Here is an 18,673-nt window from a genome sequence, read left to right on the forward strand (position 1 = left end):
ATTAAACGCTAGATGGCGCCAAAGAGAGAGCGAGAGCTCAGTGGATTTTAACATATTTACTTCGGTTCATGAACGAAATTTATTTTAGGATTGTGGAAATATGGATTACAACAATTAATTAAAGATAACTTGTACATTGCACTATATCTACAGTTTAAACAGTGCTGACTAGCGATTCATTTTGGTCTTGAGTGTGTAACTGATGTAATTTTATTTTCAGCCGAATACTGTATTTAAAAATAATTAAATAAATAAAGGTTTTGTCCATTTTTGTGTATATAAAGGATTTTTACAGATTAAATTTTTGACAACAGCTACGAGATATCGGAACCTAACACTGTTTTGTTGGAGTGGCCGCTCTTGTAACTAGATGATCTCTTGTTGGAGCGGCGGCGTCCCAAATGGGTTTATAATCCCTAGGTCTTGAACCTACGGGTTCTGCACTCAGCAAAAAAGCACAACAAATCATAGACAGCAAGTGCTGCACCTTATTGATTTCTTTTTAAAAATATATAATACACTATGTGGATGTAAACGTTTATCATCCATCTACTTCACTATGTAGGGATAAGGAAGCAATTTAGAACGAGCAACGTGTTCCATAACCGTAATAACGCCTAACAGCGAGCTTCATAAAAGCCTAGGACATTTTGAGCTTGTGCGTTTACTACAGTCATTACGGCCACCCGCTACAGTACACGGCTGTCTCCCCCCGGAGCGGTGGAGATAATGGCTGCGTTTTTAACTCACCAACAGAAAGTCTTACGGCTTTATAAGAAATCCCTGAGACACCTGGAGTCCTGGTGCATCTTCAGGTAACTTCACTGCGGCAGTGTTTGGTATAGACCTCACTGAATGGGTTTCCAGGCGCGTAGAAAGACTTTAAAGTTGACGTTAGTGGACAGTCCGGACATTCAGGTCATTCCCTGTTAACTCGGAGCTAAAACCCTAACGGAACAAAACGCAGTTTAAACACCAACCTTCATTATACAACCTCCAGATTGAGGCACTCAGAGTCAGAACACGTAATAGCCACAGGCCACAAAAGTGTTATCGAAATACTGGGTTTAGACACTGCTATTTTGGTTGAAAAAGGCTCGAATTGTCCGTGCCACCTTAAATCCGTAACGGTAACATGTCCTATTTAAGGTGGAACGGAAAATTAGGAATCGTTTAGGTGGTTAGTGAGGGTCGTTCACCGAAGCTGGGTCCCAACATAAATTGTGTTTACATTTAACAACCTTTAAACCACATTAGCTCAACAAGCTAAAAGTAATAGATAATATAACAACATAGAGACTACCAGCTACGGCCCGCGGAACATTGTTGTATGCTAAAGTTCATTTTCAAAATATGTTCCACCTTAAACAAGGCAGTCGTGAATGAAGGATTTAAGGTGGAAAGGAGAAGTTCGATTTCTTTGGCTGGTTAGCTTGAACATCTAAGTCAAGCAGGACTTGTAATAGCGGCAGTGACATTTGCCATTTTATATGATTTATTTAAATCTATTAGCTCTTCCTTGTTTCTACGTTCATTGTCCATTCTATCAGCTCCACTCCACTCACAGGAGCACTTTGTAGTTCTACAATTACAGACTGTAGTCCACTCTGTTGTACTGCATACTTTATTTTATTTCATTTATTTATTTATTTTTAATTTAATTATATTTTTACACCCTGTTTCTCAAGGGTCATGACCCCCACAGGGCAGGTATGATTTGGGTGGATCATCCTAAGCCCCTCAGTGACACAGACGTGGTGGTTGTATGTTGGTGTGTGTTGCGCTGGAAAGAGTGGATCAGACACAGCAGGGATGCTGGAGGTTTAGGGTTCTACGTTTATTGTGATTATAAACAGATCTGATGTTTCTATTGTTTCAGGGATAAGTATCGTTTCTACGCCTGCTTACTGAGGGCCCGGTTTGATGATCATAAGGATGAGAAAGACATGGTGAAGGCCACCAAGCTTCTGAAAGCTGGAGAAGAGGAGTTCTGGGCTAACCAGCATCCCCAGCCCTACCTGTTCCCCGACTCACCCGGAGGGACCTCCTATGAGAGATATGAATGCTACAAGGTAGAGACAGCAGTCTGCTTCTCTGAGTTCTGTAAACAATACAAGCTGACAGTGACTTCTTTGCAGTCAAGAAGTACTGATGCTGTCACTGGTTTTCCTGGAAAGCCTTAGGTCCAGGTACAAGACATGATATGAGACATATGGGGAAAGAATAAAAAATAAATAAATGCAAGAACACAACAGCATTATTAAAACACTTCAATGGAGTGGTGCTCACACTGGAAATGATCCCTGCCACTAGAGGCACTGTATAATTTTAGCTGTTGCAATAATTAACCGCTTCCAATGAAACTCTCCAATCCCTCCACAGACTCTCCCGTGGTCTTTCTCATGCTCATGGCTTTGTTACTATATTAACAGCTAAAATTATAATACAAGCATTTTTACATGTGAACACCCCTCCGATGTAGCATTTCTTAAAATGCAATTATTCACTCAATGATGTCTTGTTCTCGCATTTGTATTTGTGTTGCATTCTGCCTTAATACCGTTGTGTCATCAGCTTATGTGTGCTTCATAAATGTTGTTGTGATGTGACTCAGTGGGCCACTGTATACAGGTGTTCTTTATTGCTGGCAAAACTTGTATAATCTAATTTACATAGAAACCAATAAAAGCCCCTCTAACCTTGTTTGTAGAGCTGTGAACCTTGAGTTCTCTGGAGCAATGCACCTTTACCTTTGGGCTGAGTTGGGGGTAGTGTTTCAATCCCCCAACACCAGTACCTGACTTTTACTAATGCTCTATTGACTGGATTCCTCACTGCTTTGTAGTTTATTATTTAGTCTGTTTGGTTTACAGTGTCTTTACCTTTGTTGTGTGGCTTTGGCAGGTTCCTGAATGGTGTCTGGATCACTGGCACCCCTCTGAGAAGGCCATGTACCCTGATTACTTCTCAAAGAGGGAGCAGTGGAAGAAGCTGAGAGCCCAGAGCTGGGAGAGGGAGGTGCGTATTTGATGCATCTGATTCTTAAATTCGGATTATTTCAACACGCAGCAGCACAGACAACACATTTTTCTTTTTTTTTATATATATATATGTTTCTGATGTTTGACCCCTCTGACGGTGTTGGCTTCCGTTAAATCTGTTAATGTACAGTGCAGAATTAAATGGTGCGCAGTTGAATGTACCTGTTCCGACACGTTCTGTTTTGTTCGGTGCTGCAGGTCCAGCAGCTGCAGGAGGAAAGTCCAGCCGATGGAATCAAATCAGAGGCACTTCCCCCGGCCCGGAAAGAGGGCGATCTCCCCCCACTGTGGTGGCAGTATGTGACCCGCCCCAGAGAGAGGCCCATGTAAAAGGCCTTCACATGACATGGCATGGTGTGCATTGCGAGCTTTCCTGTCCATCCCATACTCCTCAATCTTAACTTGGGCTGTTTCAAATCTTCCAAAGCTGTGTCCTGTGAATGCACTTTGTGCCATTGGCCATAAACGGATAACATGAGTGTACAACAAAAGTTACTGTATAATGGGAATAGATCAGCAGTAAGAAACAGACCTATTAATGTGAGAATGGCACAGTGAAACAGTCCATGTTTAACTGAGGTGTGTGGCTGAAGTGTAGACTGTACAGAGAATAAATGACTAATAAATGTTTCACGTAAAGCATTTGTTTAGTTGTATTTTGTGAGGTATATAAATAGAAATGGGCACAGATTAAATAATTTTTTCAGTGTGGATTTCAATGAAGTGGTTCTCTTTCTTAGTGCTGGTGATTGCAGTGTTCACCCTCTTAACACACGACCACAGGATTTCTCTGTTAGCTGGATGACTTGAGCTGACTGTCTGTGAGGAGTGTGGTGTGTTCTCCCTATGTCTGTGTGGGTTTCCTCCGGGTGACTGTCTGTGAGGAGTGTGGTGTGTTCTCCCTGTGTCTGCGTGGGTTTCCCCCAGGTGCTTCGGTTTCCTCCCACAGTCCAAAAACACACGTTGGTAGGTGGCTTGGTGATTTTAAAGTGTCTGTGTGTGTGTGTTCTTCCAAGGACTGGTGCACCCTCCAGGGTGTGTTCCTGCCTTGCGCCCAGTGATACCAGGTACCCTGAACTGGATAAGTAGTTACAGATAAAGGATGGATGGATGCAGTTTTAAAATCCCAAGAGTTGTTATTTTAATTATAGCCCACAGTGTATTAACAAAATGTACTGGGGACATTTATCTTATGTTTGCCAAGGGACCATCAATGGCAGCTAGGCAGACATTTAATTTCTGTAGTGTTAGTGAAGAGGAGCTGAAAGATTAACCAGTAAAAAAGACAATGGCATTTCGTTTAATATGATTTTTATTAGCTAAAAGAGTGGTTTGACATAGGAGATAAAGAGAGACTCTTCAGAAGGAAAGCATTCAAGAAAGTTGCAGTCTTCACCCAGAGTTCAGCTTAAAAAACAGCTTCTCATCCTCTCCAAACACCTGCACTTGTGTTTACATTCATACGATCTGACGATATTTCAGAGAGGCCGAGTTTCTTCTGTACAGGAGGGGTTTCATCACTTGGGGAGAATATCACAGCTCATATAGACACATGGTCAACTATATACACACCATCAGCGTCATATGCAAATAGCATCAGCTTAGAGAAACATTCCACAGAACCGACCTGTTCTGCCTGAGCTTCACAAAGGTCTAAAGTTACCACAGAGTACAGAGCACACTGAGCATGTATTAAACAACTGCTATTAAAGGAGAGGAAAAGGTCAGACTTAGAGGAAGTGGGGTAAACAGTTATTAGCACTTCTGAATTATCCTTTCCTCATGTTAATGAAAATATACACATTCCACTAAAATTGAAATCTGATGGTCTCCTGCTCATACAACATTTGATAGAAGCTATCAACTTGGAGTGTGTCCCCTTTTCTGTATTAAAGGGAACGTCTACAACTGTGGGGAACTGCTGTTGTCTCATTTGTTTACGTTCAGAAGCTCTGCATCTAACGGTGTGTTTAAGGGGAAAAAACTGGTTTGTACCATTACTTTACAACCTGACGCCAGAGTCCATTTCTGTTTATTGTTTGTCCACATACAATGTCCTCCAGCACTGGTCCCGGGAAGCTGTGCTCTCTGGAAAGATGGAACACGATTGGATTCCCCTGGGATGAGTGAAAGTGGTGTTTGTGATCACACTCTGAACAGGGGAATAAGCCATCACAGTGGAACACACTCAGCCAGTCACTTACACTCTCTTTCTCACACACACACACACACCTGTGAACCATCCACCTATCAGCATGTGTGTTGTCACTGTGGAAGGAAACCAGAGCCCCCAGAGGAAACCCACACAGACACAGGGAGAACACACCACACTCCTCACAGACAGTCACCTGGAGGAAACCCATGCAGACACAGGGAGAACACACCACACTCCTCACAGACAGTCACCTGGAGGAAACCCACGCAGACACAGGGAGAACACACCACACTCCTCACAGACAGTCACCCGGAGGAAACCCACGCAGACACAGGGAGAACACACCACACTCCTCACAGACAGTCACCTGGAGGAAACCCACGCAGACACAGGGAGAACACACCACACTCTTCACAGACAGTCACCCGGAGGAAACCCACGCAGACACATGGGGAACACACCGCACTCCTCACAGACAGTGACCCAAGGCAAGGGCTTAATCTTGAGACGCTATCTACAGCAAACCTATGCAGCCCAAAGGGACTGCAGCATATGGAAAAACCTCTGCTGTTTTACACTTGATGACAGCAGGAATGTTGGATGAGCAGGTGTCCACACGTTGGCTGTAAAGTGGAAGTAGAAAATGTAAAGAAGCCTAGTCTGGGACAGTGCTCACACTCTCTAATTGCCCCCCAATATTCATTTTTGTTCTTAAGACTGACTTGTGTTACTACAGTCTTTGTGATGCAGTGAGCTCAGCTACAGACACCGGTCCTTTATTGTTCAAGAGAAACTCTTCACATTGTCACAACAGACGACTTAAAGCAAGGAAACGCTGCGACAACAAGAGCCTTCCAACACCATCATTCATTATGTCAGTGCGAAGCCCAGTACAGGACGCGCATTTCCTTCACTCTCTCTGATTGTGTCCTGGGCCAGCCATGATTGCACATCTGCAATTCCTGATTTCAAGTAGATTAAACGAGTAAAGAAACATTTTGGCACCTATAGGAGGATGGGCTGATCATAGAGAAAAGACGTACGGCTGTAAACAAGGATCACGTCAAGCCAAAAGAACATGTCCGTGTACAACAAAATGACATTATGTCATCACCACTCACCTCCAAGACTGACGTAACTATGTAAAGGTGTGTACAGACTGTCTTTGTAAATTCATGAAGTGTCCAACAAAGAGACTGCTCTCATAAAGTTATAAATACTAGACCCATATCATTATAATCTCTGTGTTTTAACAGTTCAGGGACATTTCCAAAGTAAGAGCCATGCTAACTCTACACAGTGCTGTGAAATTTCGTCATACTTCCACAAATATTAGATTAGATTACTCCCGTTTAGATTACTAGATTAAAACTAGTTCAGAAAGTGGCACCATGTACAACAGGACAAGAAAGTACGAGGATAATGACCTATTTCTAGGCTACATTACCACTCTGTAACACTGTAGGCCATCTACACCAGCTCACTCAGTCGAGGTTCACTGCAAACGTCTAGGATGACTTACAGATCACAAACCTGGAAAAGGATTCCACAGACATTTGATTGGGATATAATTTGCCTAGAAAACTGATCACCAACCCTCCTCCTGCAGGAGGGCCTTCCTGCAGTTTTCCTCTCCAAATGAAATCACAACTCGTACAGCAATAACCTGTAGATTATTAGAGATCTCGTATGGTTGCAGTTAGCATCTGTTTGAAGGTATATCTACAGGAGCAGGGGCACTGATCACTGATCTAGATCATCGTGGCTCTTTTTCTCATGTTATCTGTAACTGAATTGCTATTTGGTTTTGACTAGGGTGACCAGATCTGAGATGGTGAAAAAGAGGACACGTCCCCGGGGGTGATGAGCTCTCGCCCCTCGCTGCCGTTGTATTCTTAGCTGAACCTATGTGTGCTTTTAGATCCTTTACACCTCTATTTGCTACACAAAACATGAGAATTTCTTTTTTAATCCATCCGAGAACTTACATTTACGTTTCGGCATAGCTGCTCAAAATGAGGGTGGGTACATGAGCTTTGCCGAACGTAAACAAGGACTACTGACGTGCAGACTGACCAATTAAATGTTTACAGAGAAGGTTATCGACCAATAACGATAGCTCTACAGTCAGACCGTCCAATCAGAATATTTTAGGCTACTTCACCACGCCCCCTTCTCACTCAAGCGAACCAATCGGAGTAGGGGAGGGCGGGACTAGTTTGTGAACGAAACGCTTCTCGAAGTTCTATGTAAGCTCTAGAAAAACAAAATCCCAGACGTTTGTGAAATTCCGCCCGGACATTTTTTAAGTCTAAAAAAGAGGACATGTCCGGGTAAAAGAGGACGTCTGGTCACCCTAATTTTGACCACGAAGAAATGTAATCCTTTTAACTGTAATGTGTACAAAGAAGTTTTAGTGTGTTTTTTAGGTTTAAGAGTTTTTTGTGAAAACATACAGATGTAATTTCTAAATTCAAACATTCGCCCATTCTTCTGACGTCGCCTGTGTTCAGAATCATCATAACATCATACATCTTTAAATCGTCAAAACCAGAACTCACACTTACTTTTGGATCAGTGCACTTTCTCCTTGATGTAACTAATGAAAGCAGTGATTGAATGAATTCTTACTTGCCGTTTTCAAACTATGTCATTGTTTGTCAATTTTTAATACCACACAGCAATGATTACCATAAAATGAATGTTTGAATTTAGATTTACAGTTATACATTACACAATAAGTGCTCTAAATCTTATTTGATCCTCTAATAAACTGAAAAAAAAGCTAAATAAAGTATAAAGTTTTATAATTATTAACTAATGTTAGTGTAGGTTTGGGTATGTTACAGTGCCTGACATCGAAGTGTATCAGCACCTTCTGAATGGACCATGACACCTCTCCAGACGACTTCACTCATCCTACACCCGTTAACTGTTCTTATCTTGATCTTTTCTCCTACATGCGACCTCTGAGACACTCCTGTCCTCGTTACTCGAAGTGTGGGGCAGAGCTGTCATTGGTCGTGGTCTTCTTTAGCCTGACGCCGTGGTGCATGGCCAGCAGCACGTTGTTGTCTTCCTGGACAGCCAGCTCTTCTTCCACGTCCTCCTCCTCCTCCTCCTCTTCAGGCAGAGCATCTGATTGGCTGATAGAGGTGGGCGTTTCCTGGGAGGCTGATGGCGAAGCATTGCTGCTGTCTGTGCTGGTAGATATGGGACTTTGGGGGTTTTCTGTGTCTGTAGTAGGGGTCGGTAGCTCTGGGACGGTGGGGGTCTTAACAGGGATGACAGGCGTTCTGATGGGGATTGGGCCCTGACCACTAGAGCCTCTCCACAGACTGGGCTTGGAGGAGGGAGCCCGGCGGATGGTGGCTATGCCCGGCGTGGGAGTGACAGAGCCGCAGGGGGACGGCAGGCCGGGGGTGGAGGCGGGACGCCTGGCTGGTAAGACGCGACGATACGACTGGCTGATTTCTGTGTTTCGCTGATTGGAGGTGGGCCTGTCACAGTCCGGATGCTCTACATCGTGGTCCACACCCACTGGCAAATAGTCATAATCGAAAACTGTAAAGAGGGAGAGAGTATACCTTTGTTACAGAGATCCATTCCATCACCCATCCATCAAAGAATTCATCCATTCATCCATCCATACATCTATCTTCCTATCTTCTTTAAATGCCCAAAAGTTTCAGACACCACTTGCAATGACTAAATTCAGCTACTTCAAGGCTCACCCATGGCTCGCATTGTTCAAATGAACACACACAGCTTGTGTAATATCCATAGAAAAACACTGCCAGACCCAGCGGGACCCTCTGGAGCAGCTGCACACAAGACTATGTGGACTAGAGGGGTCCAAAGCCTTTCAGCGCTGGGTTGTGGAGCTGTGAAACCATGCTCTCTGGAGCGATACATTGTTTCTGATCCAAACCTATTCATCCAAAATCATCAGTAACTGATCTCAGCAGAGCTCTCATGTCTGAATGCCATCAGATCCTCACAGCAACTGTTCCAGCATAAAGTGTAAAGCCTTAATAGGGAACAAACTCCCTATTAATATTCTTCTTTAGAGAAGAAATGCAGAGATACAGTGTAGAACGTCCTTGAAAAATTTGGAAACACACTCATACACACACTCCTTACCGTGAGTGTCCTCACTGCAGCATGGTGTGTTGGTCTGAGTGCTGTAGCCGCTAGAGCCTTGGACAGAGTCTCTGCTGTGAGGGATATCCAAAGATAAACCACGAGACAGACATATGGCCAACTCCTCATGAGCTTCATCCTGCCTCACACACACACACACACACACACACACACACACACACACACACACACACACACACACAGAGAGAGAGAAGCGTAAATATAACCTGATGATATTGGTGTTCTCAGGTCAGATATGAGTCCATGGATTGGATCTCCGTCCTAGTATTCCCACGTTGTGTGTGTGTGGGTGTGAGTGTGTGTTACCTGCCTTCCACTTTAACATCAGCACATCTTATTAGGAATTTAATAATTCTCCCCACTCAGCTTTACTTATATGTGGTCTGTGTGTATTAAAGGTAAAAGTATGCAGCTTTTAGAGAAACGTAAATTAAAAAGACACTGTGATTAATGTAGGTGGCACGGTGGCACGGTCACACAGCTCCAGGGACCTGGAGGTTGTGGGTTCGATTCCCGCTCAGGGTGACTGTCTGTGAGGAGTTGGTGTGTTCTCCCTGTGTCCGCGTGGGTTTCCTCTGGGTGACTGTCTGTGAGGAGTGTGGTGTGTTCTCCCTGTGTCCGCGTGGGTTTCCTCCGGGTGACTGTCTGTGAGGAGTGTGGTGTGTTCTCCCTGTGTCTGTGTGGGTTTCCTCCGGGTGACTGTCTGTGAGGAGTGTGGTGTGTTCTCCCTGTGTCCGCGTGGGTTTCCTCCGGGTGCTCCGGTTTCCTCCCACAGTCCAAAAACATAGGTTGGTAGGTGGATTGGCGACTCAAAAGTGTCCGTAGGTGAGTGTGTCTGTGTTGCCCTGTGAAGGACTGGCGCCCCCTCCAGTGTGTATTCCCGCCTTGCGCCCAGTGATTCCAGGTAGACTCTGGACCCACTGCGACCCTGAACTGGATAAGCGCTTACAGATAATGAATGAATGAATGAATGAATGTGATTAATGTGAGTAAAAAATACCTTTACATTACTACAGCAAAACCTCATCACTGACCCGGTGTCATTTTGAGGTCTGGGACAGAGGTGTATTTCTAAGTCGTATAAAAAATGAATGGGCTTTATTTCAGAAATCCTCACTCATCTGTTTTCAATCACAGTTCTTTAGGGAACGATTATGTGGTATTTCCAAAGTGCACTGAGGTTGTGTATCATTCTGTAGTTGGTGTAGATCTAAGCTGGGTCTCTGTATGAGAAAAAGGAACAAGGCTTTTCAAAACTGCGCCTGTCAACCCCCGGCATTGAGATGGCACACACACTGGAGTCCGGGAGTGGTGCTGCTGCTCACCCTGTTCTTGATGTGCTGAGAGTTGGGACTCTTTTTCTGAGTTTCCTCTCTGGACTCACATCCCTCTCTCACTCTCTCTCTCTCCTTTATCCTCCGCAGAATGTTCACCATCGGCTGATCGTATGGACCCGGCCTCGCCCAGTCCTACACACACACACAGTGCAGGTGATATCACTCAAATCCCTATTCAGTATGTCATGGATTAACCCTTCAAACCTCAGGTGTATTATTATCAGTTATTAATCGTATCAATTTTTTGATCGTACTTTTTTCTTTCCTTTCTTTCCTACGTTTAAAGAACATTAATATATGAGAAATATACCTTAATGAATTGTGACATTCAATAAATGATATAAAAACATAAAAATAATGAAAAAGAGTGTAGGTGATGAACAGAGGGGAGAGAACAGATGAGTGGAGCGAAGGAGGAGTGGGACTGACCTTCCAGCTGGGCACTCTGTGAGAGAGAGGAAAGGTGCCTGGGCCGAGAGGAAAACAGGGTTCAAAGTGTGCGAGCAAGTGGGCGGGGCACAGACGAGACCACACCCACTGAGGGCCGTGAATGGGGGACGAGGGAGGGGAAGAAGGTGAAGGGATAAAAGACTCACGCAACTGAGCCAATGGGATGAACAAAAACAAACAAACACAAAAACAAACAAATAATAGGGTGTGAGAAATGTTTAGGGGTGTAAACCCACTGAAAAAGCACCAATAGCACTTTTAGAATGGTGTATTCAACCAAAAAGAGCTGTATTTCTCATAAAATAAGAGCGGATTCTGGCCAAAATAAAACTCACAGGCCATTTTCAAAAGTAAAAGAATCATAACATTCAAAGTTTGTGAAGACTGCCCTTATTTAATTATAATTAAACAGCTCATATACCGTCACTTCTAAAGTCAGAGGCTTACACCCCTAGAAATCAGACATGAACATCAAAAATATACATGAAAATTAAAGTATACATGTGTACATATAAAAGTGGACCATTTCCCTTTAGCTTGGGTCTTTTCAGCTTTAGAAAACAGATCAGAAATCTCCATTTTAGAAATACATTCAAACACAGGCCTAAACTTTGATATTTTCATCAAAAATGAGTAAATGTGTGTAGATGTGTCTGGTGTTGTGTGTGTGTGAGTGTGTGTGTGTGTGTGTGTGTGTGTGTGTGTTTGTTTCACCTTGTCCTCGGTGTTGGTGTGGGGATCAGGTAATGTGGGAGAGCAGCTGTCTGTGATTGGCTGAATCTCATCAGGATAAGAGGAGGAGCCAGAGCACTAAACACACACACACACACATACACACATTGCCATGCAGAGCGTTTGTGTACAGTGTCCATAGACTAACAGAAAAGGACAAATAATAATAATAGTAATAATAAACATTATAATTTTGCAAAGGAAAATGCTGCAAGATGCAAAAGCCAATCACGGAACAGCACTAAACACTAAACTAATCACTAACTAAACAACTAAAACAACTAAGCAGAGATGAATCATTCCCAAACACTAACTACTGATACCACGACCCTGAAATGGAGAAGTGGAAAAGATGATGATGATGAAGATGACTAACTACTGATCACTAACCACAAAACACCAAGAATTGATTACGAATAACTACTTAGCACTTAACATTAAACACTTAGGAGGTGTTTCCCAGACAGGAATTAAGCCTAGTCCTGGACTACACCACATTGTACATTTTTCATTGAAAGGTCCAGGACTAGGCTTAATCCCCCAGGTGTTAATCATTAAGTGGTTTTCACTAATTATTAATTACCAAACGCTACGCAGAGAAACTGAACACTAATCATTTTCACTAGTCACTACACTGTTACTAAGCACTAAACACTAATCATGCATTGATCAACACTCATTAAAATGTACCCACTTAGCTCTAAACACTAAAAACTAATCACTAAACACCCGTCAGTTTCACTTACTAATAAACACCAACCACAGGACACTAACCACTACACATTACACACTAACAACTGAACACTAACCACAGATCACTATTCACTAAACACTAACCATGAAGCACATCGATAAACATCAGCCAATACTGCCCCATCACTGATGAGATGTGTGGACATGCTGAGTGCTAGGCAACAAGGTAGAAGCAAAGAAAAAAGAAAGAAAGAAAGACTGAGGGGTATACAGAGTGAGACTCTGTGTGTGTGTGTGTGTGGGAACTGAGAGGTCAGAATGACTCATCACTGTCTCCGGTGCTCTGGCTCTTTGAGTCAATGGCAAACGTTCCCTAGCAACAGGAGACGGTTGCTATGGCACCAGGTCTGGGCAGGGTCCCCCAATAATACATATTCATTAGGCTCTGTACCTCGGATGTAATAAACATGAGGGATATCTACAGTAATATCCACAGTCACAAGAACACCACTGATGACTCTGTGATGACGGTGATTATTTAGCAAAACTGATCTGATTTAATTTTTCCTTTACCTCTCGTGTCAAAGCAAAACACCTCCCAAATGTATCATTTACATGAAACGAGAGCAAGCCCAGGCCACACAGAGCAGAAACTTCTAAATGGTTTAACAGAAGTGCCCTTCATCATCTGTCTGCTCTTAATGTACACACATTTGGCACTTGGTGTATAATTGTGGTGAAGTATGTAGGAGCTCTGAAGTGTGTCTGTATAGATTTATATTTCAGTGTGATGGAGCATGTTAAAGCTGCACTGCACTCTTTAACTTGTGGGGGGATTTGGGGACCCCTCTGGTGGAAATGTGTAACAGCACACAAACATGTGGAAGACCATTTTGTTACGTAGGGAATCAAACAGCTCAAACAGATACATCTGATGATGAGTGAAATGTTTTTTTATTGATTGAAGATGTCATTCTGATAACTGCAAGCAATGTGGAAACATTTTCTCAAGGGAACGCAGTCTTAATTTCGTGAAGCATGTCTCCTGAGAATGTGAGAGAATGATCTATTCTTGTCATCACACCTTCATCAATATGATACTGATTCTGCATTTGAGAACTCTCTGAAGCTAAATGCCAGTCCCACAGTTGATAAGACAAGAGCCCTGAATCAAAGCGCACTCATTTCTAATTGGGATTGTAATCAGATGCTTGAGTTTAAATGTCCATTATTCTTCATTTTAAAAGATAGTTTAAAGGATTCCACAGCTCAAGTAGATATAAATTTAAATTAGATGGGCCTCAAAAAATGTATTCTGATCTGATTAAGATGTATAAGTAAATGATTTGGTTTGATGTTGCTGAGTGCTGTTTCATGGTCACCTGTGTGTTGTTGTCTGGAGGCATGGGGGAGGGGCTCTTAGACTGACAGGTGTCCTGAGAGGTGAAGCCTGAGTCGTGGGAGGAGACACTGGGCAGACGGGCAGAGCCCTGCTGTGGGAGGGCAGAGCCTCTGTAACGGAAATGTGACGTGGGAGAGTGAGAGTGACTGCTGCTCGACCGAGAATCACTGCTGTTCACACTGTTCAGACTACTGCTGAGAAAGAGAGAGAGAGAGAGAGAGAGAGAGAATCAACCATGATTAGATCAAGTGGCCTGAGTGGATACTGTTTACAGGTTTTGTTCAGGTCTATGGTTAGATGGTTGCCATGGTTACACACCTGCACATGCTAGACTTCCTGGACGTGGTGCTGGGAGAAGAAGGTGGAGTCTGATATGACCAGCTGCACTCCGACCCCTTCAGATCAGCAATCACCTGCATGAGAGAACACACACAATACACAGTATATAATTAATAGACAACCAAATGTGATCAATACGCCAACAAATTTACAAATATACACCAAATACGCTGTATCAGAAACACACTCAATACATTCTGAAGAACGACTTTACAACAGCATCTCCAAAGCTCATTCTAAAATGATATAGAAAAAAAATATTCATTTACAGCGGCCACAGAATGCAAGTATAAGGTAGATGTTTCTAATAAAGTGGCCAGTTGATGAAGGTGCAGGTAGGTGTTTCTAATAAAGTGGCCAGTTGATGAAGGTGCAGGTAGGTGTTTCTAATAAAGTGGCCAGTCGATGAAGGTGCAGGTGGGTGTTTCTAAAAAAGTGGCCAGTTGATGAAGGTGCAAGTAGGTGTTTCTAATAAAGTGGCCAGTCGACGAAGGTGCAGGTGGGTGTTTCTAAAAAAGTGGCCAGTCGACGAAGGTGCAGGTGGGTGTTTCTAAAAAAGTGGCCAGTTGATGAAGGTGCAGGTAGGTGTTTCTAATAAAGTGGCCAGTTGATGAAGGTGCAGGTAGGTGTTTCTAATAAAGTGGCCAGTTGATGAAGGTGCAGGTGGGTGTTTCTAAAAAAGTGGCCAGTTGATGAATGCACAGATAGGTGTTTCTAATAAAGTGGCCAGTTGATGAATGTGCAAGTAGGTGTTTCTAATAAAGTGGCCAGTCGATGAAGGTGCAGGTGGGTGTTTCTAAAAAAGTGGCCAGTTGATGAATGCACAGATAGGTGTTTCTAATAAAGTGGCCAGTTGATGAAGGTGCAGGTAGGTGTTTCTAATAAAGTGGCCAGTTGATGAAGGTGCAGGTAGATGTTTCTAATAAAGTGGCCAGTTGATGAAGGTGCAGGTAGGTGTTTCTAATAAAGTGGCCAGTTAATGAAGGTGCAGGTAGGTGTTTCTAATAAAGTGGCCAGTCGATGAAGGTGCAGGTGGGTGTTTCTAAAAAAGTGGCCAGTTGATGAAGGTGCAGGTAGGTGTTTCTAATAAAGTGGCCAGTCGACGAAGGTGCAGGTGGGTGTTTCTAAAAAAGTGGCCAGTTGATGAAGGTGCAGGTAAGTGTTTCTAATAAAGTGGCCAGTTGATGAAGGTGCAGGTGGGTGTTTCTAAAAAAGTGGCCAGTTGATGAAGGTGCAGATAGGTGTTTCTAATAAAGTGGCCAGTTGATGAAGGTGCAGGTAGGTGTTTCTAATAAAGTGGCCAGTTGATGAAGGTGAAGATAGGTGTTTCTAATTAAGTGGCCAGTTGATGAAGGTGCAGGTAGGTGTTTCTAATAAAGTGGCCAGTTGATGAAGGTGCAAGTAGGTGTTTCTAATAAAGTGGCCAGTTGACGAAGGTGCAGGTGGGTGTTTCTAAAAAAGTGGCCAGTTGATGAAGGTGCAGATAGGTGTTTCTAATAAAGTGGCCAGTTGATGAAGGTGCAGGTAGGTGTTTCTAATAAAGTGGCCAGTTGATGAAGGTGCAGGTAGGTGTTTCTAATAAAGTGGCTAGTTGATGAAGGTGCAGGTGGGTGTTTCTAAAAAAGTGGCCAGTTGATGAATGCACAGATAGGTGTTTCTAATAAAGTGGCCAGTTGATGAATGTGCAAGTAGGTGTTTCTAATAAAGTGGCCAGTCGATGAAGGTGCAGGTGGGTGTTTCTAAAAAAGTGGCCAGTTGATGAATGCACAGATAGGTGTTTCTAATAAAGTGGCCAGTTGATGAAGGTGCAGGTAGGTGTTTCTAATAAAGTGGCCAGTTGATGAAGGTGCAGGTAGGTGTTTCTAATAAAGTGGCCAGTTGATGAAGGTGCAGGTAGGTGTTTCTAATAAAGTGGCCAGTTGATGAATGTGCAGGTAGGTGTTTCTAATAAAGTGGCCAGTCGATGAAGGGGCAGGTAGGTGTTTCTAATAAAGTGGCCAGTCGATGAAGGTGCAGGTGGGTGTTTTTAATAAAGTGGCCAGTTGATGAAGGTGCAGGTAGGTGTTTCTAATAAAGTGGCCAGTTGATGAATGCACAGATAGGTGTTTCTAATAAAGTGGCCAGTTGATGAAGGTGCAGGTAGGTGTTTCTAATAAAGTGGCCAGTTGATGAAGGTGCAGGTAGGTGTTTCTAATAAAGTGGCCAGTTGATGAATGTGCTGGTAGGTGTTTCTAATAAAGTGGCCAGTCGATGAAGGTGCAGGTGGGTGTTTCTAATAAAGTGGCCAGTTGATGAAGGTGCAAGTAGGTGTTTCTAATAAAGTGGCCAGTCGATGGAGGTGCAGGTGGGTGTTTCTAAAAAAGTGGCCAGTTGATGAAGGTGCAGATAGGTGTTTCTAATAAAGTGGCCAGTTGATGAATGTGCAAGTAGGTGTTTCTAATAAAGTGGCCAGTCGATGAAGGTGCAGGTGGGTGTTTCTAAAAAAGTGGCCAGTTGATGAATGCACAGATAGGTGTTTCTAATAAAGTGGCCAGTTGATGAAGGTGCAGGTAGGTGTTTCTAATAAAGTGGCCAGTTGATGAATGCACAGATAGGTGTTTCTAATAAAGTGGCCAGTTGATGAAGGTGCAGGTAGGTGTTTCTAATAAAGTGGCCAGTTGATGAAGGTGCAGGTAGGTGTTTCTAATAAAGTGGCCAGTCGATGAAGGTGCAGGTGGGTGTTTCTAATAAAGTGGCCAGTTGATGAATGTGCAGGTAGGTGTTACTAATAAAGTGGCCAGTAGATGAATGTGCAGGTTGGTGTTTCTAATGAAATGGCCAGTTGGTTTCTAAAGTTTATAACATTAATAATGTGTGATGTAAACAGGAAGGTGTGTATTCACACCTGTTCACTCGAGGGGGGCAGTTTGTGGGGGTCCATAGTAAGGGACCTCAGATCATCAGAGATCGACTGCAGGTGAGTGATTTCACCCAGCATACACACTTCTTCATCCTAAAGAGAGGGATCCCAGACTTAAACGAGAACAAAACGAATCACCATGATGGAACATCTGTAAACAGTACAACATCTGTAACCCAAGAAGGACACCTGGGAATTCACAGGGACCTAATTTTGATACAAAGAGTACAGTAGCTTCAAGGTTAAGTGATGTTTAATCAGAATATGAGTATCAGTCAAGATCAGGGATTGTAAATGGTCAAAAAATTGGTTAAAACAAGCCAAATTTTATTTTTGAGATAACACATCTTTAGATCCTCATGAACAGAAAATTAATCAAAATCAGATAAAACACACAGACTGTAATAAACACAGTGACAGAGTAATGACGGGTCGAGGGGAACAGGGTGGACTCACTATGGCCGGTCTGAGCATGGAGATGAAGGTGCAGAATCTCGCTCTCTCCTCTGTCAGAGCCTTTCTGACCGCCTGCCTCTCTGTCTCCTGCAGCAAGACGTATTTATCACTCACTCCCTGCAGAGCGCTGTCCACCTGCGGCTGCAGATCACCACGCCCTGTACACACACACACAATTGTCAGACATGCAGAATTTCAGCAGTTCAGGTCCAGTTCAGGACACTAATCACTAACTATATAAATTCCTTGACCTGGTCAGTCTTAGCCAGTTCCTCCAAAAACCGCTTTTTGGTCTCAGCCAAAACTTTTACAGACACTCGCTCACTCACCAGGTCCTGAATCTGTGATCTTGGTTTTGGGTTTTGAACCTGATCTGTGGTTGGGTTCTGGAACTGATCACTGGTTTCAGTTCAGAAACTCATCTTTGGTTTGGCTGCTTAAGGTTCTGAAACAAAATTTTGAGTTCTGAAACTGAACTGAGGCAGAGTTCTGACTCTTGGATCTGTGGTTTCGGTTCTGAAATTGTGGCCTTTGATTTCAGTTCTGAAACTTTGGCCTTTGATTTCAGTTCTGAAACTGTGGTTTTTGATTTCGGGTCTGAAACCACAGAGTTTGATTTTGGTTCTGAAACTGTGCTGTTTGATTTTGGTTCCGAAACTGTGGTGTTTGATTTCGGATCTGAAACTGTGGAGTTTGATTTTGGTTCTGAAACTGTGGAGCTTGATTTTGGTTCTGAAACTGTGGAGTTTGATTTCAGGTCTGAAACCGTGGAGTTTGATTTCGGGTTGGATTTTGGGCATGAAACCGCAGAGTTTGACTTTGGATCTGAAACTGTGGAGTTTGATTTCGGGTCTGAAACCGTGGAGTTTGATTTCGGGTCTGAAACCGTGGAGTTTGATTTTGGGTCTGAAACCGTGGTGTTTGATTTCGGGTCTGAAACCGTGGAGTTTGATTTCGGGTCTGAAACTGTGGAGTTTGATTTCGGGTCTGAAACTGTGGAGCTTG

At 43.3% G+C, this 18,673-nt stretch overlaps 2 protein-coding genes across 3 annotated transcripts in view; one reads left to right on the forward strand and one right to left on the reverse strand.

Moving 5' to 3' along the window:
* Positions 1–12: 12 nt before the first annotated feature.
* On the forward strand, positions 13–3,729 carry ndufb9 (NADH:ubiquinone oxidoreductase subunit B9). Its single transcript, XM_066668761.1, has 5 exons — positions 13–40; positions 656–815; positions 1,880–2,072; positions 2,905–3,018; positions 3,240–3,729. Exons 1-5 carry the CDS (start codon positions 13–15, stop codon positions 3,369–3,371), a joined length of 627 nt encoding a protein of 208 aa, XP_066524858.1. The 3' UTR covers positions 3,372–3,729.
* A 625-nt stretch (positions 3,730–4,354) lies between these two features.
* LOC136695270 (protein MTSS 1-like) overlaps positions 4,355–18,673 on the reverse strand; it is a 48,403-nt gene continuing 34,084 nt past the window's right edge. The window contains exons 7-13 of one of the 2 annotated variants that reach the window (XM_066669248.1): positions 17,669–17,826; positions 17,198–17,305; positions 14,293–14,387; positions 13,955–14,165; positions 10,686–10,829; positions 9,340–9,478; positions 4,355–8,736 (exon numbers count right to left, since the gene is read on the reverse strand). In XM_066669248.1, the coding sequence (XP_066525345.1) occupies positions 8,186–8,736; positions 9,340–9,478; positions 10,686–10,829; positions 13,955–14,165; positions 14,293–14,387; positions 17,198–17,305; positions 17,669–17,826 (1,406 nt within the window). In that variant the 3' untranslated portion in view covers positions 4,355–8,185. Of the gene's footprint in view, positions 8,761–9,339; positions 9,479–10,685; positions 10,830–13,954; positions 14,166–14,292; positions 14,388–17,197; positions 17,306–17,668; positions 17,827–18,673 lie in introns of both variants that reach the window. The other variant, XM_066669247.1, reaches the window with a different exon arrangement.

Source organism: Hoplias malabaricus, chromosome 4 (genome assembly GCF_029633855.1).
Source record: "Hoplias malabaricus isolate fHopMal1 chromosome 4, fHopMal1.hap1, whole genome shotgun sequence".
NCBI classification, from domain to species: Eukaryota; Metazoa; Chordata; class Actinopteri; order Characiformes; family Erythrinidae; genus Hoplias; species Hoplias malabaricus.